The sequence below is a fragment of the Dermacentor albipictus genome, chromosome 6 (assembly GCF_038994185.2).
Source record: "Dermacentor albipictus isolate Rhodes 1998 colony chromosome 6, USDA_Dalb.pri_finalv2, whole genome shotgun sequence".
Taxonomy (NCBI): Eukaryota; Metazoa; Arthropoda; class Arachnida; order Ixodida; family Ixodidae; genus Dermacentor; species Dermacentor albipictus.
In genome coordinates this window covers 27,965,325-27,993,171 of record NC_091826.1, presented here as the reverse complement: position 1 = coordinate 27,993,171, position 27,847 = coordinate 27,965,325, and the positions used below count along the sequence as shown (strand labels likewise).

The 27,847-nt window shown below is 46.7% G+C and overlaps 1 protein-coding gene across 1 annotated transcript in view; it reads left to right on the top strand.

The window, feature by feature from the left end:
• Positions 1-27,847, top strand: part of LOC135905086 (calcium-activated chloride channel regulator 4-like) — a 118,392-nt gene that overhangs the window by 62,514 nt on the left and 28,031 nt on the right. Inside the window, exon 9 of the mRNA XM_065436058.1 lies at positions 3,012-3,308. Within this exon, the coding sequence (XP_065292130.1) occupies positions 3,012-3,308 (297 nt within the window). The remainder of the gene's footprint in view (positions 1-3,011; positions 3,309-27,847) is intronic.

The window sequence follows — 27,847 nt, the reverse complement described above, 5'->3', positions numbered from 1 at the left end:
TAAGCCTCCAGGTTTCTGCCCCGTAGGTGAGTACTGGTAAGACACAGCTATTATATACTTTTCTCTTGAGGGATAATGGCAACCTGCTGTTCATGATCTGAGAATGCCTGCCAAACGCACCCCAGCCCATTCTTATTCTCCTGATTATTTCCGTCTCATGATCCGGATCCGCCGTCACTACCTGCCCCAAGTAGGTGTATTCCCTTACGACTTCCAGTGTCTCGCTGCCGATTGTAAATTGCTGTTCTCTTCCGAGACTGTTAAACATTACTTTAGTTTTCTGCAGATAATTTTTAGACCCACTCTTCTGCTTTGCCTCTCCAGGTCAGTGAGCATGCATTGCAATTGGTCCCCTGAGTTACTAAGCAAGGAAATATCATCAGTGAATCGCAAGTTACTAAGGTAATCTCCATTAACTTTTATCCCCAATTCTTCCCAATCCAGCTCTCTGAATACCTCCTGTAAACATGCTGTGAAAGCATTGGAGAGATCGTATCTCCCTGCCTGACGCCTTTCTTTATTGCCTGCTCAATACAGCATAAATTTACCACCTCCTGCCACCCCCAAACGAACGGCCTCACTGAGCGTTTGAACCGCACCCTTACAGACATGCTATCGAAATACGTTTCAGACGACCACCATGCTGGGACCTGGCTCTACCTTACATTACCTTTGCATACAACTCTTCCCGTCTCGAAACTGCTGGCTTTTCCCCATTTTACCTCTTGTATGGCCGCGAACCGACGCTACCACTGGACACTGTGCTTCCGTCCGCCACAGCTTCAACTAGTGATTATGCCCGTGATACAAACACCCATGCTGACCATGCTCGCCAACTTGCGCGTGCCAACTTGCGCGTGCTCGTCTACAAGTGTCTCAAGACAAGCAGAAACAATGCTACGACCTCCGTCACCGTGATGTCCATTTTGTAACCGGCGCCCTCGTGTTGCTTTCATCACCATCGCGTGAAGTCGGCTTTTGTGAAAAACTGCTTTCCTGTTACACAGGCCCATATCACATGATACCCAAAGTGACCGATGTCACCTATGAAATCGTTCTAGCCACGCCCACTACGTCCTCCGCTGTGGCAACCAGTGACATTGTCCACGTTGCCCGACTCAAGCCCTACAACTCTCCATGCACCTTGGATATTTAACAGCATCGTGACGGTGCTTTTGCCACCGGGGGGTAATATTACGATATCATTGAGCGATGCTCAAGAGACGAGCCGCCGCGAGAACGACGAAGAAGTTGGTCGGTGCGCTTGGCACGAGCGAGTGTCAGCCTGGCTCCAGTGTAAATAGCGTGTAAATAACATCTTTTGTCTGTGTCTTTCCACACGTAACATTATGCAGGCATATGTATGCTAATTGCCACACCATGCGGATTAGTTTTTACCACCAGGGGATCTTTCACGTGCCCCCAATGCACGGGAAATCCAGATCCCGCCACCGCGCCCGGGATTTGATCTCGCGACCTCGTGCTTAGCAGCGCAACACCATAGCCGCTAAGCCACCAGGGCGAGTGTTTCGCGAAATTTGCGATCTCTCGTTAAATACAGGCAAAGTTAACGCGGCCTAATTTCTTTGTTTCATTGCGATAGCAGTTATATAGACACTCCAAGCGCCTTTTGCCGTCGCCGTCGACGTGAGGTTCCGTATAAATTCCAAGGGCGATAAAATCGTCGCCGCGCGCCATACGCTGTATGTGCGAGTGAAAGCATGCGATGGTGAGCGGGCGAGCACGGCTGAAACGCGTGGACGCAAGGGAAGAAAGCGGGGAGGAAGCGCGCCGTATTCCGGTCTGCGCACCGCCCCGCGCGGAGGGTACGGAGGTGGCGGAGGGCGGGGCGCTTTCTACTCCTGGCGGCCAAGGCTGCTGTATATTGAAAGCCATCTGTGACCAGGACAGAGTCCGCTAGCCGGTGTGTTTTCTCGTCCTAGTTGGCGTAGATGCAAGAGGCACCACGAATGTCAACTTGCTTAAGCTGCTGCCACGCTTCTTCATGCTTGCTTGTTTGATGGGTGACACCATGCTCGTTAGTTTAGTTAGTATGCCTCTGTTTACAAGTATATACGCCCGGTAAAACTACTTTCATCACTTCGAATAGCTTTCCACTAGTTTGCTATCGTAATCGATGCTTTGCCTGTCGGCCAGAACTGCAACTTTACAAATATATCTTTTTTACCAATCGTTGAGCACTAATGACGAAAAATGCAATGAGATTGCAACAGCTTCAAATCACAGCGACCCATATATGCACGAATGAGAAGGTTGAGCGCCGCAGTTTACGTTGCTATGTTGATTAGAGCAAATAGACTGCGAAACTGCATTTCAAGAAATACCCACTTGTAGAAAGGGTTTCATCATAGGACTCAGCACTTCTTTTGCTTTACAAGGGAGTGAAAGCTCTCTGGAGAAAAAAAATCAAAATGTAGCTACCGTTAAAACCAAGACATATGCTTAAACTTTGGTTGCCGGGCTGAGACTTTCTTCTTAATCGCATTGTTGATCTCTTACAATTGCCGATTTATTTATTTATTTGCAATAGTGCTAGTCTCAGTGAGACCAAAGCAGGGGGGCACAGTTTTACAAAAAGAAACAAACAGGTTATTATACACGGTACAGCAGAAGAAAGAAAGGAAATGGAAAAAGCTTCCTTACCTACTGTAGATATCACCAATGACGATGTGAAGCACAATACTTTTGGTTGGTACAACAATATGGCCATAACAATATAACGATATAGTTCGTATAACAATATAGTATTACTAGAATTTATATAAAAATTAGCGATAAATGGACCCATGTAAGATTGCAGAAGCTATAAAGCTAACATATGTGTGCACAGTTTTAAGAGGCTTCCCTTTTCAATTATTTGAATACCTTCACATTTCCTCTGCACAAAGGGCTCGACACTGACATTACTGTTGCTTCTCATTATGAGTTAGTGATGTTGTATCTATTACATGCAAATATTCAGTACAGCGAATGATATCCTTCACATGCAGGTGCTCACTGCACCGTCTGATCCTCCACATGGCTCCAGCATTCTCCTGATAACCGACGGCCGAGAGAACACGGCGCCTTATGTGGCGAGCGTCATGCCAAACATCGTGAAGTCCCTCATCGAAGTGAACTCATTTGCGATTGGAAGAGAAGCTGACGAAAAACTTGAAGTTTTGGCAGCTGCAACGAAGGGTCAATCCTTCTGTTTCCGAGACAACCAACCATTCAATGGCGTAAACATAGGCGCGGCGTTTGTGACAGCCAGTGCATCCGAAGTGGAACCACAATGGCCCGTTACGGTAAGTTTAAGTGTTGTCATTTTAACACATTTGGCGCTACCTTTCTTGTCGTTCGTATTTTCTTTTTGCGACTAATAATTGTCTTAGTTCACATAGAGCTTTCTTATGGCGTATCCACACAACGAATGGCTCCACAAAAAACTGTTCTGCGCACAATAATTCCGAACCTCGTCTGGCTCCAGATGAACTAGGCGGGCAGACGACTGGTCGGGAACGATATTAGACATGACGGAGCCACTGAAGTAGGCGCCATCTGCTTCAAATCTATCAAGTTGCCGTCATGCACTGTTTTGCTCGTTAATTCCCGACTGACGCTTGTACTTTATTTTTCTATAATGACACTTCATCAGCAAAATCTTCCAGACCATTCGGCGCTATTCCGTAGATCCGTTTTCAATTTTTGGAGCTTTAGGTGTTTCGAGAAAGGCTCTGTCATGCTGGACACTTCTATATGGTCTCCAAAATTTAGCCCTAGTACTTGCCAGTCGTACCGTCAGGGTTTAGAGGCGATGGATTACGAATGTTTGCTTCTTATTATTAGTTATACAGAGCCCCATGATCTCAAATTTGCGCAGATGAATCCAGTGGTCGGCTTCAATGGCTTTGTTTTTGTTTTATTTTGTTGGGTGAAAATAGGTAGACTTTTTAATTCGAAAACTGTCTGATCGATCAAGGTGCACTGCTTGTGACCAGACGTAGAAAGCAATTTATTCTAAATTCATATTATGTGAACACGATAATTCGGATTTGAGAAAAAGCTCAGCATTTTTCGCCCGTGTGCCGCAGCCAAGATGTTGGCAGTTGAAATTCGTTACGCTTAATCAGATAAGGTTTCGTTCGGCATGGAAAACACGTATTTGTTCCGTCGTCTGGGTACACTACAAGCGAAGCAGTAAAAGACAATTGAAGCGCCTTAACACTTCCGTATCCAGCTTTTCTGGACACCAGGGTTTAGTTCGCGTGAGTGCCACCACGTGGCTTACTGACCTTAAGTTTTCAAACTTCCCGCGGTGACGCGTGATAACGTCAACAAAACAAAAATAAAATAATTAAAAGATACCCCTGCGTATTGAACTTCGCCACAATACTTGTCCCACCGGCGTTATCGGTGTTCTCGATAAAGCGGAGCCGCTCGTCGCCTGGAAATGACTTATCATCCTAAGAGCGTTCAGTCGCGACGAGCAACAATTGATTCTGGGCTTTTGATACCGTTCTTATTTTCTTTTCCATCTTTTTTGATACCAAGGAGTAAACAAGCTAGGTTAATTTATGTATTTATTTATTTATTTGGTCATACTGTTAACCCTCCAGTGAGGGTCGTTACAGGGAGGGAAGAAGAACATAGACATTTCATAAGCACTTCATTCAGCAATCATGAATCAGAATTCAAAATTTGTACACCATTTCTCAATAACATATCGACACCCAGCTCAAATTGTTGCACGTTCACACTTTCCACAACATCACTTGGCAGTTTGTTCTATAGTTCAATTACATCAGGAAAAAAGGAATACCGATATACATCCGTACGTGTGTTGATAGGTTGTAGTACCCTGCTGTGGTGGTTTTTTTTTTTTGAACCACGTTTTACAGGCGCTTTCACATCGTTGGAAGCACCCCGAAGCAGCCTTTCTTCAGTCGCCACATTATCTTAATTCCCAACGTCGCACAGCGTCTAAGAGAGACGCCGTCGTGGGCGGATTTTGATTTTGACTTATCGATTTCGTTAAGGTGCCCCCAATTATTTCCCTAGCGACTTTCCTATCCACACTCATGGGTTACCGCAGAGCTCCAAATTGAGATGTGCATAACTATTTATATGGATACATGAATAAGTTGGTTTTGCACCTTGAGGCAAAAGGCACGACACAAGAATTGTACAAACTGTCTCTGTGTGGTAGTCCGTTAACATACTATGGCCGAAGCTGCTCACAATATTGGGTCCAATTTACTGGCCACGGTGCCAGGCACACCTTTGGGCATTGCATGTACAGTACTTCCAGTTAGCTGTGAAAGTACTGTCCTGTCACGGTTATCCATGCGCGTGAAACAAAATCACTATTTAAGATTATAGTGCAGTAATATATGTGGGGTTTGTTTGTTCTCAATATTGTCTACTATGTTTCCGTTCCACCTATATAATATAGCCGCAATGTCGACTAGCAGATATCAAACGCCAAAATGGCTACCCACATATTTAAAAATTCGCGCGCAACTCCTGACACTTGTATTCAAGAGTTGTGCGACCCCCAAAGACATCCTTAAGGAATGGTAAAAAATAGATAATGGGGTCTTACGTGCGAAAACCACAATCTGATTATGAGGCACGTGGTAGTGCGGGATTCCGTTATAATTTGGAGTAGGTGGGGTTCTTTAACCTAAATCTAAATACACGAACATTTTCGCATTTCACTCCCATCAATATACGGCTGCCGCGGCTAGGATTCGATCCCGCGACCTCGTGCTTAGCAGCCCAACCCTACATCCACTAAGCAACTACGATGGGTAAAGAACGTTGGCAGTTCGAGGAAGGTGACAGTCGGCACGTGACACAATTTGTTTGCATCGTCATGGCGTGAGAATCGGTATAAGGCGTCCAAGAACTACCGTAGAGCGCATTGTATTTAATGTGATGGAGTTCGCGCCGAATATTTTATACCCGAATCACTCTCTAACGACTGACGACCACGCACCTCGCTTATATATTGTCACGTGGTGGTGACGTTGAAGAACACAGTAGCAAATACTGTGAAAGACAAAACTAACTTTTATTGGGCGAACCTGTGCCCACAAAAACAGGCTACACTTAAGCACAACGATAGCGGCGAACACGGTCGGCGATCGTCGAAAATCTGATCAGCGGGTCAAGCGCGTCGGCTTTTATACAGCAGTCGTCGAATGTTCCAGACTAATCGTTGGGACCCGCGTGCCTTCCACAAAGTTCTACACCATTCGCGTCAGGCGAATAAATCAGATAACACAAGGTTCGGCGACAACAGACTACGGATAGAAGCATCGATAACTTTCCAGAAACTTCGGATACACGCAGGCGCGTCCCGCGCTGTGCGATAAGATTTGTTAGGCGGCGAAACGTGGTCGCCCGATAAATATAAGTACACGTGTCAATACCCCCCCTCTTAAATAGCATCGTCCCGATGCTACAAATATAAGAGAGCGAAACACAAAAGGACACCTACTAAACATAAGTAACAAAACAACGAAAAGAAAGTCCAAAGGTCAGTTACGCGAAGTCCCAAAGTTCATCAACGCTGGTAGTACGCCTTGAGTCGCACAACGTGGACAATTTCAGGTCGTGAGTGGCGCCGCTGTGGCAGCGAAATGCCGTCTGGCACGACCTCATAGTCCAGTGCGCCAATACGTCGGATGGTCTTGTACGGTCCGAAACAGCGACGCAAAAGCTTCTCCCTCAGTCCTCGTCGGCGTATAGGGGCCCAAACCCAAACGCGGTCACTGGGCTAGTACTCGATGAAGCGTCGTCGGAGGTTGTAGTGTCGGCTGTCGGTACGCTGCTGGTTCTTGATCCGTAGGCGGACGAGTTGTCGGGCTTCCTCGGCGCACTGGAGAAAGGTCGCGAAGTCAAGATTATCTTCGTCGGTGACGTGCGGCAGAATGGCGTCGAGCGTCGTCGTCGGGTTTCTGCCGTAAAACCAGCTTAAACGGCGTGATCTGCATTGTTTCTTGCACCACCGTGTTGTAAGCGAATTTTACGTACGGCAGGACGGCATCCCAGGTCTTGTGTTCGACGTCGACGTACATTGCTAGCATGTCGGCGAGGGTCTTGTTCAGGCGCGCCGTGTGACCATTCGTCTGCGCGTGGTAGTCAGTTGTCCTCCTGTGCCTTGTCTGGCTGTATTGCAGAATGGCTTGGATGAGCTCTGCTGTAAAAGCCGTTCCTCTGTCAGTTATGAGGACTTCTTGGGCACCATGTCACAGCAGGATGTGCTCGACGAAAAATTGCGCCACTTCGGCTGCGCTGCCTTTCAGTAAAGCTTTCGTTTATGCGAAGCGGGTGAGGTAGTCCGTCGCCACGACGATCCACTTATTCCCGCATGTTGACGTCGGAAACGACCCCGAACAAATCCATTCCAATCTTCTGGAAAGGTCGACGAGGAGGTTCGATCGGCTGTAGTAATCCTGCTGGCCTTGTCGGTGGTGTCTTGCGTCGCTGACAGTCTCGGCATGTCTTGACGTAACGAGCGACGTCGGCGATCAGACGCGGCCAGTAATACCTTTCCTGTATTCTCGACAGCGTCCGGGAAAATCCGAGGTGCCCAGCGGTTGGATCGTCATGTAGGGCGTACAATATTTCTGGACGCAGCGCTGCCGGAACAAGAAGGTAGCTGGCGCGGACTGGTGAGAAGTTCTTCTTTACGAGCAGGTTGTTTTGTAGTGTGAACGAAGACAATCCGCGCTTAAATGCCCCAGGTACTACATCGGTGTTCCCTTCCAAATACTCGACCAGACCTTTTAGCTCCGGGTCTGCTCGTTGCTGTTTAGTGAAGTCTTCTGCGCTTATTATTCCGAGGAAGGCATCGTCATCCTCGTCGTCTTCCGGTGGGGGATCGATGGGGTCGCGTGATAGGCAGTCGGCGTCTGAGTGTTTTCGTCCGGGCTTGTAGATTACCGTGACGTCATATTCTTGTAGTCTGAGGCTCCACCTGGCCAGCCATCCTGAAAGGTCCTTTAAGTTAGCTAGCCAACACAATGCGTGATGGTCGCTGACGACTTTGAATGGCCTGCCATATATGTAAGGCCGGAATTTTGCTGTAGCCCAAATGATGGCGAGGCATTCCTTTTCAGTCGTAGAATAATTACCTTCCGCTTTTGACAGCGACCGGCAAGCATAAGATATCACCAGTTCATGTCCGTCTTTCTTCTGGACCAGGACGGCACCGAGGACCAGGCTACTGGCGTCAGTGTCGATTTCGGTATCGGCGTCTTCGTCGAAATGTGCCAGTACCGGTGGTGACTGCATGCGTCGTTTTAGTTCTTGAAATGTGTCGGCCTGCGGCGTTTGCCATTTGAACTCGACATCAGATTTGGTTAGATGTGTTGGCGGCTCAGCGATGCGTGAAAAGTCCTTGCCAAAGCGCCTGTAGTAGGCACACATGCCAAGGAATCTACGCACTGCCTTCTTGTCAATGGGCTGCGGGAACTTTGCGATGGCAGCTGTTTTCTGCGGGTCGGGGCGTACTCCGGATTTGCTGATGACATGGCCTAGGAACAGAAGGCCGTCGTAAACGAAGAGCCACTTTTCTGTATTCACAATGAGCCCTGATGATTTGATGGCCCCTAGTACTGTCGCAAGCCGCCTAAGGTGACCGTCTAAATTTCCGGCGAAGACGACGACGTCATCCAAGTATACGAGACAGGTCTGCCACTTCAGTCCTGCTAAAACCGTGTCCATGACGCGCTAGAACGTTGCAGGCGCCGAGCACAGTCCGAATGGCATAACCTTGAACTCGTAGAGGCCGTCTGGCGTGATGAAGGCGGTCTTTTCGCGATCTCTTTCGTCGACTTCTACTTGCCAGTAGCAGGACTTGAGGTCCATCGACGAGAAGTATTTAGCGTTGCAGAGCCGATCCAATGCGTCGTCTATTCGTGGGAGGGGTATGCGTCCTTCCTCGTGATCTTGTTCAGACGACGATAATCGACGCAGAAACGTGGGGTTCCGTCCTTTTTCTTCACCAGGACAAGAGGAGATGCTCACGGGCTTTTCGACGGCTGGATGATGTCGTCGCGGAGCATTTCGTCGACTTGTTGCCAAATAGCTACACGTTCTCGCGTCTAAACTCGGTAGGGGCTCTGGCGGAGTGGTCGAGCGCCCTCTTCGGTTATTATGCGATGCTTTTCAACTGGTGTTTGTCGAATCTTCGATGAAGTCGAAAAGCAGTCCTTGTATCGTCGGAGAAGACTTCTGATCTTTTGCTGCTTGCTCGTGGGGAGACTTGAATCTACGTCGAAGTCTGCTTCGGGGACTATGGTCGGCGGGGTAGATGCTGCAGAATCTGAGAGGACAAAGGCATTGCCCGTTTCCAGAATTTCCTCGATGTACGCGATTGTCGTGCCCTTTGCTGATGTGCTCGAACTTTTTGCTGAAGTTGGTTGGCCTCACTTCCGTTTTCCCTCCGTGGAGTTAAGCCATCCCTCTTGCGACGCACGTTTCACGGTCTAGCAGTAGGCGTTGGTCACCCTCGATGACGCCTTCTACGTCAGCGGGTGTTTCGGTGCCGATGGAAATAATAATGCTGGAGCGCGGCGGGATGCTCACTTGATCTTCGAGCACGCTTAAGGCATGCTGACTACGAGTGCTCTCCCGCGGTATCGCTTGATCTTCAGACAGGGTTATTGACTTCGACTTCAGGTCGATGACTGCGCCGTGTTGGTTTAGGAAGTCCATGCCGAGAATGACGTCGCGTGAACATTGTTGGAGGATAACGAAGGTGGCAGGGTAAGTCCGGTCATGAAGGGTAATTCTTGCCATGCAGATTCCAGTCGGCGTAATGAGGTGTCCTCCAGTGGTCCGAATTTGAGGCCTTCCTATGCAGTCTTAACCTTCTTCAAATGGGAGGCGATGTATCCACTCATGACAGGGTAATCGACCCCTGTGTCGACTAAGGCAGTGACTGCGTGGCCGTCGAGAAGCACGTCGAGGTCTGTGGTTCTTTGCCTTGCGTGACAGTTAGGTCTTGGCGTCGGATCACGGCTGTGTCGCGTTGGCCTGTGGCTGGTATGGGACGTCGTCAGGTCGGTTTTCGTCGGCATATTCTTTGCTTTCACACTTCGTCCAGATGGCGGCGCTTCGTTATGTCGTCGAGGTAGTTTCTTCGGCGTCTTCGTCGGCGGCGGAGGATCTTCGTCAGTTCGATGAACAGCAACCGCACCTCCATCGGTTGCTGCTTTTAGTTTTCCGGATATGGACTTGCTGACCGGCCCCCGGGCTGGGCCAATGTATGGACGGCGCTGCGGTGACAGGTAGCGGCCTGGTGACGGCGAACGGGACGGTCGTCGAGAGCTGCAATGAGTGGCGGCTAGGTAATCGGCGATGTCACGTGGGCGCTCCCCAAGCTGTGGACGCGGCGCGTTGACGGCGAACCCTCTCAGTCCCATGTCGCGGTATTGGCATCGGCGGTACACATGGCCGGCTTTCTCCGCAGTGATAGCAGAGCGGGCGGTGATCGGGGGCTCGCCAAATGTCCGTCTTCCTCGCGTAGGTGCGCTGGGCGGCGGACGACGGAATTGCGGCGTTACAGGACCCTGGCGTGGTCGCGGAGAGGGACCTTGACGGCGTGCGACGGCGGCGTAGGTCATCGCTTCTGGCTGGGGCTGCGGTGATTGAGGTTCCACCTCAGGAACCCCAAGCGATCGCTGAACCTCATCTTTCACGATGCCGGCGATCGAGGCCACTTGAGGCTGCGACGAAGACAGGACCTTGCGCAGTTCTTCGTGCACAATGGCCCTGATGGTCTCTTGAAGGTCGTCTGCACTCAGTCCTTGGATGGCGTACTTCGGCGTGAGCCCCTGGCGGTTATATTGCCGGGTGCGCATCTCCAGAGTTTTCTCCATAATCGATGCCTCCGCAGAAAACTCAGCCACAGTATTCGGTGGGATAAGAATAAGTCCGGCGAAAAGTTATTGCTTGACGCCCCGCATCAGGAAGCGGACTTTTTCTCCTCCGACATTTCCGGGTCGGCGTGCCGGAAAAGACGGGCCATCTCCTCCGTGAAGATCGCGATCGTCTCATTTGGCAGCTGCGCTCTGGTTTCTAGTAGAGCTTGGGCTCGCTCTTTTCGCACCACGCTTGTGAATGTTTGCAAGAAACCGCTTCGGAACAAGTCCCACGTTGTTAAGGTGGCTTCTCGGTTCTCGAACCACGTCCTGGCAGCGTCTTCCAATGCGAAGAAGACATGTCGCAGTTTGTCGTCGCTGGTCGAGCTGTTAAATGCAGCGACCCTCTCATACGTCTCGATCCAGGCTTCCGGGTCTTCGAATGTTGATCCGCGGAACGTCGGAGGTTCCGTGGGCTGCTGCAGCACGATGGGGGACGCTGGGGCTGCCATTGGGGTTGCCTTGGCCACAATCATCTTGGTCTTCTCATGTAGAAGTCCGTGCGCCGGGGGCAGCTGTTGAAGACGGCGGCTTGCTCGATACTCCGGGTCTATGTTGGTCTTCTCTTTGCTGTCCGGGCTTGGATCACGGCTTGTCGGAGGCGTCCAGTACATGAACGAAAAGCACCTCCACCATATGTCACGTGGTGGTGACGTTGAAGAACACAGTAGCAAATACCGTGAAAGACAAAACTAACTTTTATTGGGCGAACCTGTGCCCACAAAAACAGGCTACACTTATAGCACAACGATAGCGACGAACACGGTTGGCGATCGTCGAAAATCTGATCAGCGGGTCAAGCGCGTCGGCTTTTATACAGCAATTGTCGAATGTTCCAGTCTAATCGTTGGGACCCGCGTGCCTTCCACAAAGTTCTGCACCATTCGCGTCAGGCGATGAAATCAGATAACATAAGGTTCGGCGACAACACAAAGCGGATAGAAGCATCGATAACTTTCCAGAAACTTCGGATACATGGAGGCGCGTCCCGCGCTGTGCGATAAGATTTGCTAGGTGGCGAAACGTAGTCGCCCGATAAATATAAGTACACGTGTCAATATGCAGTCGCCTGACAGTTGCCGGGCGCTGGCGTCAGCCAAAGGACCTACTTGACCCATCTGCAACACTTGCCGACATTCTCGCCTTATTTCGCACCATCGGGTTTCGGCTGAATTCATTCAACAGCCAATTTATTTGTCCAGAATTTTGGCTACAATATTTGTTTTTTATCTTTAAGTCATCTTTTATATTTAAGCTAGTACTGTCCTGAGATTTCCGGTGGGTTCACGGTTCCGAAATATGCCTGCAGTTTCATCGGCCTCTGATCCCCTATTGGCGGATGTTTAAGATACTTTGAAACCATAGCGCAGCCCCCTGACCAAGCTGCTCAAAAAGTTTTTTTTTCCTGAGGTCTTGTACAGGCTTCTGCCTTCTTGCCATTTTCAACTTACTGATTTCCCTGTCACTTGTATTCTATTTTCACGACTACAATCCCACGGCGTTGGCAATGATGCAATGGCCATGGGAGTGAACCCGTTTAAATCAGTTCTACTGTGGATAGGACAGCCGCTTTTGCTAACTGCGAATGAAAATATTGTATTATTGATCGCCAATCATAAGCATGTAAATTCACAGCCTAAAAAATTATGCGGAACCCACGCACTGTGGGAATCGATGTAAGCGAAGCTTTTTGTGTTGCTTGCTTTTATTGACGAGAATTAGCGGTAATGCTGACTGCGAATGTATAACTTCTTCAGCGTTTAGTGCAATACGAGAGTAGCATGTTGATGGCAAATGTTACCTTGCGTGCACCACTGCTTTTTGTCTGCGTAACATACCATGTACAACGAGACAAGTTTGCTTGAGGCGTTGTTGTGTGCCATTGTTTATAAGTTGTGAGAGGGTTGAGCATTCTCGTTGCTTCAAATGGCACATCGCATCGCGGAAGACGTGTAGGCAGAACTATGAAGCTCTACGTGCTAAAATCATAATAAGATTATGAGGGAGGCCGTAGTGGCGGACTCTAGATAAATTTTTAAACCCTGGTGTTCTTTAACGTGCACCTAAATCTAAGTGCACGACTCTTTTTGTATTTCGCTCCCGTCAAAATTCAGCTCCCATGGTAAAGATCGAAACCACGACGTCGAGCGATGCCATAGCCGCACAGCTAACGCGGCGGGCATAGAACCATTGATTTGACGTGCGACCGCATTCTTAGTGTTGCATAGACGCTACGGTGATTTAATGTGGCTTTGCATTTGCGTGCCCTGCGTCAATAGTCCGCTTGACGAACTTGCATGGTGTTTGATTTTGAGAAAAAGCCGAAACGTACAGTAGCATACTTTCCATTTGGCCCGCAACTGTTGTCGTGTCTGTAGTAGTAGCGTTTCCTTATCTTCGTTTCCTTAATGTAACCTTTTCTCGGTCACGACCTTCCCTCCTGTATGGTAGCTGCGAACGAAGAGTGGCAAGGCTGTTGTTATTCACTGTTTTCGCGATTGCCGCCGGTTTTACCCCTTCTCTGCCTCATCTCCTTACTCCCTCTCTACCATTCTGTTTACTGCTCCTCAGAACTCACACTTTAGTAAAGCGGTAAGCGCTGCAGTTTCTTCAATGCTTTTGCGGGGGAAGTCGCGTATAATTACAGCTGTAAAGAGGCTAATGTAACGACGCCCACAGAGCTCCACAGAGCCCTGTGCACATGTGATGCGATGAAAGACGCGAATGGTCTAACGATTTTACTACAGACCTACAGGACTTTTTCTTTGAGTATGTTCATTATTTGCGTCATCCACGGGTATACTGTGGATGCACTTCCTTTATACTGCCTTGTAATAATTAATGAACTTGTTTTCAAATTATATTCTCCTATAAGGTTTGATTCTTGCAATCATTCTCGTGCGTAATCTACACAGAGTACTCGGGCACCCTCTAAATGCTTTCACTTTTGCCTGATTAAACCTGCCATTGTAATGAAAGTAAAGATAGCTTGGAACTCATTTTCTCAGAGATAAACGCTGAATAAAACGCTGACGTCATGCTGAACAAAATCAACAAAGGCCGTAGTACTCGATTTTCTGATGTCCCTGTTCGCAAACTCTTTTTTTTTTCAGGATGTGATCTTGTACCGTAGAAACGTCCCTCGGACATCTCTGATGTACTCGTTTTTATTCTCAAGCACCCAGTGCGAACTGGCATTGCCGTAACCCCATGATGTACCGGTCGCAGGGAACTATGGCGTGTCGTGGAAGTATGACCACGCTGATTCATTCGGGTTCGCATATACTATTTGGCTTGAAAAGGCCGTCCATGTAACCTGACTGACGCAGGCAGAATGGATGCAAAAACTAAAAAAAGTGAAGATTGCTTGAGCCGCTAAGTAATACATGGCTAACTTTGACAGGCAACTCTCATCGGAGCGCATGTGGACTTGCAGCTGCGTGGAGATCTTCGCCTTAGCTTTATTGTAAATTTTCTTCCACTGAGTCTTTCCGGTTAAAACTGAAACGCTGGAGAAAAATGAGACATACCATTGTATTTAGACGTAAGCCTTTAGTGGCTCATGAGTGTCCGGGCGCAGTCCATGGTGGACGCAGAAAAGCGGTGATCACCGGCGAAGGGAACAAGGAGAGGAGGCGCGCGGGAGAGCGCGGACATGCGGGTGGGGGTGCGCGCACATCAGCGACAGACTTTGCAGCCGTATAGCTGCGATTGCATCCCATGCTCGCGGCCACTGCAGAACAGTTCAGACAACAGCAACACAGGCAGTCATAGATAGGTTTTCGTCTAACGCAGTTTAACTGAGCAAAGTGCCCCTATCTTTTTGCCTGTTTTCTAGGTTTAAATCAAAAACGCTCTTTCCTAACTTTACAGCAGCAACATCGTCATCATCAGCGACCTGAACACTCATTTAAACAAATAGTGATGTTTTGAGAAATGGCATAAGAATACTATATTTCGAGGTCTTGTCATTGCCAATACGGTCCGGCACCACGTATCGACGAAAGTGCATCACACTGCCAATGCACGCGACAGGTTACTGAATGAAGAAAACAGAAAATATGACTGTTTTTCAGTTCACGCAGCTCATTAAACACAATGCATCCGCTACCATGATACATTCTTTTTCTACAACAGTGACGCACAACGGCGGAGTGATATTTATGTATCATGTACTTCTTAAATACTTCCTAAATACTATCAAAGGGGCTTAATTTTAGCTTTCGTCCCGGAACCGCGAGTGCAAGGAGCGCCGCGCGCACGCCGCGGCCACATATATGCTGGAGCCGCGCTCTTTTTCTTCTAGCAATATGGCCGCCGGCGGCTTCACGCACTCCCGTAGGCGGCGGCTGGGACTGGCACTCCAGAAGTTTAAGCATATAACCTCCTTGCATAGAAACGACAGCATGGTTGCTAATAGATTGTTGGCTTAAATATGTTTGGCATGGGGCCCAAGACGGCACCCCAGCTTCTAACGCGCTCTTATGTTTGCGTTCGCGTCTTTGAGCCACCGGGCACAAAGGACCAGCGTAGACGCCACTGCGCATGTTGCACTGCGCATGCGCACTGGCGTCTACGCTAGCCCACTGGCCCTGCTGGCCTGCTGACTCGCTGATCCTTTGTCTTGAAGGGACGCGCACCGGAACATACTGCAAAGGTGCTTGCGTTGAGCGTATGTAAGGCGAGAAACGCTGTTCTAAACTGTCTATTCTCTAATCTGGGCAGTAACCGATTTCTATAGTATCCCCGCAAACGCAACGGCCTCGAGTATGGCAACCGTAACAACAAGACTCACAGTATGGTCGTAAGTTGTCGCGACAGCACAGCTGTAGTTCACAGAGCCTGTCACTAATGGATACGCGGCGATTGGTATTTGCCAGGATTGGTATTTGGTAGACATTAATTACCAAGAACGGCGGGTGCTTACACTACCGCAAAGGACGCATGCTGGGCGGTGACTGCAATAATTTGCTCGCTACATAACACATCTACACTGAAATTAAACTGGTCTCAGAAATTCCCACTTATATTTTCTCGACCCTTAACTGCGACTTTGCCTGCCCCCTGAACTCTTTCTTTTTTTCTCTTTTTGTACCTCGCTCCTTTCCCAATGTACGGGGACGTGCTTCCACCGACATTCGGTTCTCTTTTTTTAATGAATTCATTCACTCATTTATTCAACCCTAAATTGCTCCAGAAGATAATGTCTCATCTCTATAATTATCCTCTCTCCCCTCCTGGAATCTGCCATCGCAAAACAATGCTGATATGTTGGATATGGCTGGGCGTCGCATATCTAGTTTTCTAGGAATGTCTAGCAGCGCGCATGAAATTTTAGGTGGATGATGAGACAGTATAGAGCCCCTTCTGTGCTACTTCCACACTCAACACTCTGCTCCGTGAGCAACTATTGCCCGGTTCGAAAGCAGACCACTATCGGAGAAAAATATCCAGGGAACTTGGTCTAAGCATAATTCTATTCTCAAGGTCACAAAGACCAACTGTACTTCTTGAAAGCGCCTGCACTGTGTGTACTCTAGGGTTAACTCTCACTATATCTTTATTTTTTTTCGTTATCTCTCTGTTTATATTTTAATACGTAGCATTAGGATTGTTAAAGCGGAAAAAAAGTGTAAGCGTGTGAAGTTTGGCAAGCTGGTCACGTGGGAGAGGTGGAGAGGAGATGGGACCGCGTAGAAAAGGATATATATATGGTGGTATGCTCCAGACCCCACCTGCAATTTCGTAAACGTGGTATAAATCATGAAACCGGCACCTCATAGATGTGCGATGTAGTGCTTACCGCTTTTCTCTCGCATTTACCGCTAAATTACCATTCAATTATTTCCATACCCATGTGTACGGTAGCCAATCGGACACGTCCGTGGTTAAACTCTTTGCCTTTCGCACTTCCATTATCTGCCCTTTTCCTTGGTATGTTGCGCTTTCTTTTTGTCAGTGGCCTGCCTCATCTCTCACAGGACGAAGTACAAAAGGAAAGAAGCCTAGCTGCGCTAGTCGAAGGCAGCATTTTCTTTCGGATTGCTGATGCGTCGATTTAAAAGATACATTTCCTATCCAAGCCTAAATGACAGCGATACAGGCGAGGTGAGTTACGGTAGCTAGTGGGTTTCGACTAACGGCGCTACTCACGCAGAACTTTCGTCTTTTGCGTGGTTGTGAACCGGAGTGAAAGGCAGGAGGGTAACACGCCTTCCAGAAATGAAAAATTCGGAATGACCCTTTGTTTGAAGGTTGGAAGTACGTCAAGGACTCACAATACCAAACACCTTCAAGTGGGTATCAGCTTACAAAGGGGGAACTCAGATGAAACGTTTTCGAGTGGATAGGCTTTTAGTTATCCTAAGGATATTTTTACTTGAAATTTCCTTCCTTTCCATGAGGCGAAAGCAGAACAATAAGCATTTAAATTTTCTTTCTTGTTGAGACCTCCTGTGAGTGTCCAGGTTGCTGTCATTTACAACTTCTGAGACTAAGAAGTTAGTTTTGAATAATAAATTATTAGCATAAATGAGTAAACGCACACGCAACAAACCTAGTCCATTTCTCAGTAGTCACTCAATGTAGCACGTCTATACTGTAGCTCCAACAGAGTCACGAATCAACCTCATTGTAAGGCGGGCTTGCGCTGGAAAAAAAAAACAATCCAAGCACAATGATGGCTGTGCGCAAAACAGTGCTTCATATGAAAATGATCTACGAATTAAGGCATCAGTTCGTCAGATTAGAATGGTCGTACATTGCAGCGCAATCTCGGGCGCTGAAATATGATCGAGAATGTATACGCCAGTATTCGCTTCACGCGCGCAATCTGATCAGATAACTCTCTTTCGCTATTGAACCCGTGACGACCTACTGGATACTTGAAAAAAAAACAGGCGCATTTCGAGCTAAGTAATAACCTTGGAACAGTGGTGACACTAAAAGACGCTCACGCGTAAAAAATAATAATGATGTACTGTTGCTTCCAATATTAGTTGAAATATAATGCGCGTGGTAAGAGGGGCCCCAAGGACTGCACAGCGGCGCAGACATTACCAAAAGTTCCAGAGCTAAACACTTTCAGATTACTGGTAGTTATTAAACCAGTATTTCGCGTGTCAATGTAGCCCTGTAGTCCGTGGGCCAGTTCCATCATGGGCACTGTGTCAAAGCTCATATTTCACGCGACGTTACATATGTCAGCAATAACTGTCACAAAATTGCCGTATTTACTTTTCTTACGTCTTAACATTAGACAGCCAGAATATATGCTGCAAACACCCACCCTAATACATTAGTACTTTTCAGTTTAACATACATGTCCGCGCTGCTCCATCTGTTGCAAAGTGCTGAAGAATATATCCAATGCTTTCCCCAGGTAGCTGTCTAATCGCGAAAGCGTTCAGGGTCCCTTGTCTCAGAAAACCTCGTGTCGGAGTCGGTGACGTTGTCAGTGGGCAAACATTTTCGTAGATATTTCGGCGTATGTATATGTCATGCCTTACTAGATCGACGGCGCATTCCTTTTATGTTAAATCTTCTACAACTAAGAAAATGGACTGTGTTCGACTCAATACCGGCCTTACAGTGCACGCAGTCAGTTCTGCGATGTGGTTGTCATGAACAGCTGGCATAGGAAATAATAAAACTTCACCATCACGTCCAACAAAAAGGCCACGAGGTTGTCTTTCCATGGGTACCTGGCCATTGTGGAATCACTGGCAATGATTCCACCGATAACACTGCTCGCACATCACATCAAGAAGAGCACAGAGTTCCATATCCGCTTTCGAGGACAGACGCCGCAAGGCAGCTCCGACACCTGGCACGCAGTCTCTCACTGACCGAGTGGAACTCGCCAAACTTAAGACTAACCCCAGGAGGTCTAAATTTCCGAAGCCCTCCACTACGGCGTGCCTCATAATCAGAAAATGGTTTTGGCACGTAATACCCCAAAACTTAATTTAAACACGACTGCATCGATGAAACCCCTCCCTGCAACTCCCACCTCCACTCAGACTTCCTCGACGTCAAGCTATGCTTATCTGTCGCCTTTGTTTAGGCGTTGCCTTCACAAAGGCATACCCTACATTAATTGGAGTGACCGACAGTGCAGCATGCGAGGTCTGCGGCACCGAAGAAAATATCGAGCCCCTGCTTCGCCACTGTCCACGATATGCCGCAGAAAGACAAGAACTTGCTAACGCACTCCACGAACTGGACAATCAGTCGCTTTCTGTGCAGGTTCTGCTGGAACACCGCGTCCATCTCTCGTCGACACATAAAGCGGTGAAGGCACTTTTGTGCTTCTTGAGGGCGACGGGCTTGTGTGAACCTCTGTGACTATAAGTGCAACTATTAGACCACACGCATCAGCGAACTCACCGCTAATTTTCTTCTTTCCTTCCCTCCTCTCTCGCCCTGTCATCTTTGTTCCCCTTTCCGATTCTCCCGGTGTAGGTTAGCCAACCGGACATTATTCTGCTTAACCTCCCTGTCCTCTGCTTCTCTTTTTTCTTCTTTCTTTCCTTCCTTTCTTTAACACTGAAATGCTAAAAGTGCGAAACAACGTTAAAAATCTGAAAATGACGTAATTTTCTTGGCGCGGCTGTGCTCTACCTTCGGGATCGGCCCATGCAAGAGGCCGCGTTTCTGCCAGAAGGCTCGCCTTCGTGCATAGCGTTGGTCGCCAGCGTTTCCCAGTAAACATTACAGTTACGTAAGCTGCAGTTGCCGAAAAGCGTGACAAGCAGTCGGGGATCTTTGAATGCTATCGCGTTCGACTCCTAAAGGCAAAGCGTAAGCGTCCCCCGACTTCTTATTCTTAATGACACCAGGATATCGAGCCTGATGCCAGCAACGCTCAGAAATGTAATCGGTAGAGCACACAATGTTCTCGCACACCTTCTGCGATGCACCGTAGCGCTGAGGTGCTTCTTGTATAATGTAGATGAATCCACTGCAGAGGCCGAAGTGCACGGCTCGCCACGTGCGTTTAAGCTCATGAAGTTGATTTGCGCCAACAAAACCTGTCCATGCTTTCACACTTGCTTCATAGGAAGCCTACTCCACTATCAATATGCCGGCTGTTCTTAAATGCACAAAATAAAAATACTAACCAATATAAGGCTTGGTGATATCATTTTATCTTTCGAGTGTTCATATTGGTAACCTCTAGATACGGATAAGTTGGGACGTTGTGTGCGTAATTGACGAAGCTACGTTAATTATATATACAAGTATTGGTCTCAAATGGCTAAAGAAAATGAGTAGTTTGGAGCCCGTCCGTGAAATTATCTAGCCAAGCGAAGACACTGTGATTAAACATGCTTCTGTAAGAGCTATGCGAACAAATAGTTTCTAATTAAACGGTCTCGGAAAGCGTAACTGACGCAGAAAAAGATTCTCTAAAGTCAACCTTTCCGCACATAGCCTTTTGTGATGTCAATACTATGGCTCCGTAAGCGTGTTCCTTGTGGCCAATCCGCTTTCGATATTTATTAAGAGGAAGCTTTAGCTCGGGCGCAACTCCGACGCGTCCTATTCAAATACATGCAAAACGCAAAAACGTTTTTCTGAGATAACCCCTGACCGACTTTAATGAAATTTGTTGCATTTGAGAGAGAAAGTTAAATTGTAGTGACTGTTGGGAGCGAAATTTCGATTTAGGTCCTCTATTTTGTTAAAAAAATTTTCAAAAATTCGAAAGTTTGACAAAAAATTAAAAGCACGAGCTTTACAAATTAATAGATCTGCTTGAAGAACACGTATCGCGGTTCTGTAAACGGCATCCACTAGATCTCTAAAAGTGCGCAAATATTACGTCATTTAATATGTTACGTGAATTTCTTACGTTGTGTACAAGGGTTCCACAAAAGCTGTATTTACATATTACCACATTTGTTGAGATTCATGTGTAACATATCAATTTTGTCCGCTTTAGTTGTATTATTAGATGCAATCCACATATTTGTTACATAATTTTTCTTTGCTGAGTTACAACGTTGTAAACTTGATAGTTTCGTCTTCAGAAAATTTCCGATTTTTGTCACCGTTTAATGAAAAATTGACGACCGAAATCGAAAATTAGAAACCAGCGGTCACTAGATTTTAAATTTTTCTTTCATATGCAAGAAACCTCACCAAATTTGGTGCAGTGGTTTCCCAGAAAAACGCATTCTTCTTTTACATGAATTTAGATAGGAGCGCCCGAGCTAAAGCTTCCTCTTAACGCTGTTTATTCAAAGGAAAGCAGTTCACAGTTTTAATAGACAGTTTTAGTACTGCGCCATGACGATACCTACGCAGCAAGCATGCGCTTTGCGGAACGTAGGAGCACGTGTCACGTTAGGGCTTTTAGTACTGCGAAATGCCTGCGTACGTAAGCGGGCGAGCGTTAGTCGACGGGCGCGTCGGAGCGCGTTGGCCGCGTCCGCCAGTACGTAGAACCGTCGGTCGAACTATAGATGCTGGTGATGTCACCAACGTGATCGTTCGTGTGGGCGCGTTCACGCTGCGTCGAACTGTACTTAGGCTTTTAAGGAACTACTTTTAATACGGATGCAACACAGGAATCATATCAAGACAAATAAAGACCGAGAGCTTGCTTTCTGGGGATGGCACGGTCATTGGCGACGAACTGCACCAACAGGAGGTCGAGCCTTTCGCGCAAACAGTGCACAGTGAACGCTTTCTCAAAAATTACAGGTTCTCTTACGATCTCTCTTAAGAGGTGAACGGCGAAAGCCTACTGTTCCTCCTCTTATCATTCGCCTCTTTCACTTTGCCTCTTCTCTTTCTCTTTTAGTCCTTACTGCTCACTACTAAGCATTTTCGTAATATGTAATCAATTGTGGTTATTACAAGCCGTCTTTAAACATTTTGGTCATATAATAGTCATTAGTAGTCATTACTAGTCATTACTAAGCATTTTTAGTCATTTATAATCGATTGTAGTCGTTACAAGCTGTCATTAGACATATTGCCCAGGTAGCACAAAAGAGATACATAACGTTTTCGTAGCGTTTATCCAAGACGATAAAAACGGGTTAAAGAAGACACGAATCAGAGAACTTCGGCGGGAAAACGTCGTATATCTCTGCTAAGGTTCGGCTTAATTACTTTCTTGAGACGATCTAGAATAGGTCTGCAAGACGTATTCGAAAAGCTGGTCTAGAAATAGGATTGGGAAAGACACAAGTAATCCCTTTGCCAAAACTATTCGTAACCAATTTCTAAACGTTTTTAGGACGTTATCAAAAAGCTGGTCTAGAGGCGGTCTTGAAAGGTTTACGATCATCTGAAGCTAATTTTCGCGGGTGACGGGCTCGATCAGACATCGTTGTTCAAAACACGCGTTTAGTTTCGCCTCACGCGACTAGCCTATGCCGCGCAGACGTCGTCAGCCGCACCCGTTGGCACGGCCTAGGCCAATCGCGTGAGGTGAAACTGATCGGGCGTGTCGAGCAACAATATCCAATCGCGCCCCAGATGAGTAAAACCGTCGGTGTTGACTGTAAGAGCCATGGCGCAGTGCCAAGCACTGTTCCCCGCATGGCCGGTGCATCCTCTACCAAGTCGCCCGAAAATGAGCCTGTTGGGAATAATAAATCCTTAATACCGCTTTTAGTATGCTACGATGCTTACAACCACAATGGGAATGACATCCTACAAAGAACAAATGGCCACGTCTTGGCAGGTGGCCAGACCAAGCCCTTCATGCCAAGAGTGCATGAAATGAGAACATTGTGACAAAGAAAAACACTTTATTAAAATGTAATGCTTATGCAAGGTTCGAACAAACTGTGTGAGAAATGCAAATAGAAGTAAAAGTACATCAACAATGACAAAAGTCGCAGAAAGGATTCGTAATGAACTCGAGAGTGAACATTCACTAGCCCATAAACAAAATTCCAAGTACACATACAAAAGTGAACAGAAAAACCTGGGGTGTACTAAAGTGTCTAATTTATCAAAGTAAAGAAAGTGAACGTGCTATTAGATGGACTAGAGTTATGCAGAAGTGACATCGGAGCGAATGGAAGAAGTAGACTGAAAAATGCAAGAGTATGAATCGGATAGTAACTGCCTCCAAGCAATGTTACCAATCAGCTAGAAGCTTGAAAAGAGCACAAAAAGAAGTACCACCGCATACCATCATAAAACAATCCTGTGACAGAAATACAAAAAATGGGAACAATGCAAAATTGGAAATATTGCCTTTAGGATATATCAAAGAAGGCAATGGCGAGAAAAAATAACCATACAACAAAAAAGCAATAAAGTGAAATTAGTACAGAATACTTAAACGGGGGATTCAGTGTAACAAGTGAACACTACTGTAGTACAGCGAACGATGAGACAGTAATGCTGCATCTTGCCACTCCAGAACGTGAGAAATGAATATGCAAGCCTCATATTAGAATCTCACATAAACATGGAAATAAACTGGAATGCACTTGAAGCTGCATTTGTGTAACAAAGGAAGCAATGGTCATAATAAATAGTAAGTGTTTTATCTAAAGAGCCCTTTACAAGAGGTAAAGTTGTACCTCTCTCGCAAAAACAAAGTTGCAACGAATAATTTGCAAACCAGCAAATACATTAATTAGCACACTGACATGTCACGCTTTGCGCACATCTCCAGTCTCCTAAAGTAAAAAGAAGCACTCTGAATGAGAAAAACGTTCAACAAATGTAGCCCAGAGCAAATTCTTTGCCAGTTCACTCACACTTTCACATCCAAAAACATTTGCCACAAAGTCCAGGCACAGTTCCACTGATGTTTACCAATTCACCCCCACTTTCACATCCAAAAATATTTGGCACACAGTCCAGGCAGAGCTTCATAGATAAACAGCTTGAGAGCACCCTGCTGATTATTGTGCAGTCCCGCTGCTGGAAATAGAACTGCCGCACATGCTGGTAGTGGTTTCAATGTAGACACACTTGCTGCCCTGCACAGGTATGCTCAGATATCTGCACTGGTGCTCCATTTTGTCGAAGTAGACACATTGATGCACTACACTGGTAATTGAAATGTTTTGAATTCACCAGACTTGCCCACGTACCACCACTGGCATATATATGCACTTACTCATCACTCAGTAGCATTGAAGTTAAAGCGTTCCTTATGTGGGAGCCATGTGTAAAAGCGGTGTCACACGACCACTCTCGATCGCGATCAAGCCCGATCCGGATCGAAATTATCGATGCGACTGGCTCACACTCGTAGCTTGTGCAGAGGAGCCAATCACGACCGAGAAATTCGATTTGTAACGGACTGGATAGCGGCTAAAAGAGCCCCGTGTGAAACCGGTATCAAATAATGCACACACGTACGCTAGGAAAATGTGTTGCACAAGTACAAAGAACTGCGACATGCCCTGTTGTGCGAAGCGCGCGAACAGAACACATGTATATATATAAAAAAACTGCGAGAGCGCTTCGCGAACTCCATGCGCACACATGGCACCCGCACGAATTCGGCAGGCCGCCGTAAAGCGCGAAGGGCGCACAGCGTAAATTCCGACATATGTCCCAAACTGCAAACAATCGTACTACCTAAAGCATACAAGTTATTTTATACCAAGGGCATACTCGACTCACGCATGCAGTATCTACAAGCGAGTTATGCAGCGTACATGCTGTATCCATTCGTCAAATAGTAAAATTGATAACAAGCACAAAGCTACAAGAGACTCAATACATTACTACCATTTGAGGCGTCAAATAAAATCGAATTTGGCCGTTTCATATATTGGACACAATATATGGACACATGTGGTACCCGGTGATACCATGAAATACCCATCACGTGGGTAAAGGGGGCGAAAACACAATCGAGAACCTGAAGCGCAAACGATAAAAGCGTGGTATGGTGCACACAAAATTCTGTCAGTGCGCTGTAGCGCGAGGGAAGAAAATAGGGCGAGCACTTGACCTCACCTTTTGGAATACCGCACTAGTACTGAATCATTAAAAAGAAAGCCTGTTTGAACCACTTCCCTTGTCTGCAACACTCTTGCTAAACGGGAGTCTAAAATACCACGATGACGGCTCCATTGCGGAGATCGGCAAGGTGCGCACAGACAGAAATTTTGCCGCCTTTCTTCGCATTCTGCAAAATGCTTTCTTGTTAGGATCACGCATAGCGGCCGATCCCGACACTAGGGACACGCAGGCACGATTTCGTCCCTCTAACTTTCGTCCTTATACTGCCCTTAACGCGTTAATTACAGCGTCAGCGAAAAGGCGCCTCACATAACATGACAATGAACTTGAAGAGCTGATTAGTGCCCTCCACTCCACGCCCACCAATTGAAAACACTACTGATTTCCAAATTAAACTACACAAACAGATCGCACAACCCTAACTAATCACAGAACGTCGTTTTCTTGACGGCAAAACCCTGCAACACTTACATGACAAAGGGCAGCGGCCGCACATTCAGAACAGCCGCTATCATACCACAGCGCAATGCAAGTGCGATAACGCTATTATGCCCGGCTCAAACAGATCGCACAACCCAAACTAATCACAGAATGTCGTTTTCTTGACAGCAAATCACTGCAACACTTGCATGACAAAGGGTAGCGGCACGACATTCAGAACAGTCGCAAACAGACCATAGTGCCATGCGAGTGCGATGACGCAACTATGCCCGGCTTCACGAATAACGTGGCTGCCTTGGTCACATAACAATTGAAAACACTACTGATTTCCAAATTAAAACCACACAAACATATCGCACAACCCAAACTGATCACAGAATATCGTTTTCTTGACAGCAAAACACTGCAACACTTACATAGCAAAGGGCAGCGGCAGCACATTCAGAACAGCCGCAAACACACCACAGCGCAATGCGATTACGGTGACGCGCGACGCCATGACGACGCGACTATGCCCCGCTCGTCCGGCTGCCCGGCATCACGAATCACGTGGCCACCTTGGTCACATGATTTGACGACGGTATCGCCACTTTGCGCAAGGTTGGATCGCGTTGATGGGCTGTTGAATATTGTAGAAGCCGCTAAAGAGGCTTACGCGCCGTGGCGTGGCGGTGGCGCCTTGAGTCGTTTTCAAAACGTATTCACCCCTCATTTTTAAGCTGCCTTGCTTCCAACGTTATCAAAACGTATTCACCCGTCGTTTTTAAGCTATCTTGTTTGGAACGTCTTTGATGCGTCGATTTTGGTCAAAAATCCGTTTCAGACGTTGAATCCCTTAATACGACGTTTTCAAGACTTTGTGTGCTACCTGGATGGTCATTTCGTAGTCATTAGTAGTCATAACAAGACATTAGTAGTCATTTCAGTCATTAATATATGAATACTTGACACTTCTAGTAATTTCTTATCAAGTTTGGACATTAAAAGCCGTCGTTAGACATATTGGTAATTTCGGAGTCACTAGTAGTCATTACAAGTCATTAGTAGTCATTTCAGTCATTACTACTCCTTACTTGACATTTCTAGTCATTTCTAATCAATTTAGGTCATTACAAGCCGTCGTTAGACATATTGGTCATTTCGGAGTCATTAGTAGTGATTACAAGTAATTAGTAGTTATTGTCAGTCATTACTACTCATTACTTGACATTTCTAGCCATTTCTAACCAATTTTGGTCACTACAAGCCGTCGTTAGACATATCGGTCATTTGGGAGTCACTAGTAGTCATTAGTAGTCATTATTAGTCATTACTTATGTTTCGTTGTGATTACGTGGGGGTGTATTGTCGCCACTTTTTTTTTAGCGTACCAGTTGTTGCTGTGCACTTATTGCCTGCCCATTGAGCAGGCTGTCTCCCCCTTGTGTATATTACATTATTGTGTTATCGCACCTTTGCAAACAATAACCTTTTTGTAACTATAGTGTACTTGTGTCATGTTAACCTTTCTTTTATTTATTTGTACTGTGTAACCACATTGTATTTTTTTATCTGCGTTGATTCTGTTAAACTTGTGTTTGATTAAATCTCCCCCCTTACTCAGTGTTCCTGACGGAACCTGTAAGGAAACCTGAATAAATAAATAAACTAGTCATTAACCTCTACCAATCTCTATTATAACGTTATCATTCACTAATTGTCACTACCAATCATTTTTCATTCTTTAATCTGTCTTCAATCTGTCTTCATATGGCGCGATGACGCTTCGGCGGACATTGCGGCGGTCAGGTCTGCTGACACAAACTTCACCATGAGCCTAGAAAGGTTTTCGCCTTAAAAACAAATTCCCTATTCTTGCTATACATTCCCACCGTGCAAGATCCGGAAATGGCTTCTGCGCGTTCACGTAGCAAAGCCAAATCATAGGCCATTAAAAAGTACAGCCTTCCGCTATAGTCGCCTTTGACGCTGCCATTTTGCGAAACTCTTTTGTCTCGCGCTCTCCCGAACAAACGAGAACCACGAGAGCAGCACGCAAGGCGATCGTACACACGCAAGAATCGGAGCGTGCGTACGCAGCGGCCCCGTACGCATCACATACCGTTCGTGTTGCGGTCTGCAAATGCGCACTTCGCCGAACGTAGCGATCTCACTTACGCAACGCCCTTGCTTACGCAACATACGCAGTGCTAAAACTGGCTAATATCAACATACCAGCGAACGTGTGCCGCCAAAAGCTTGTCTGGGGTGCTATTCTCGACACGCATGGCGGCTGCACGGTCGCCATTATCCGCCATGTTTACACTCTGATTGGCTGTGGAGAGCTCACGTGCCTAGAAATTTGTGCCGGGAAACGGAAGTTTTGCGAAATGTCATTTTGCGTTTTCATCAAGATGACGAAACGTGACGTGGGGCTGCAAATTTTATGAGCTAATACATTTTTTTGGTCCTTGGCAGATATATAGTGATGTTAGCGCTTCAAAAAGAATGTGAGTGGTAGCGTGCAGAAGCCA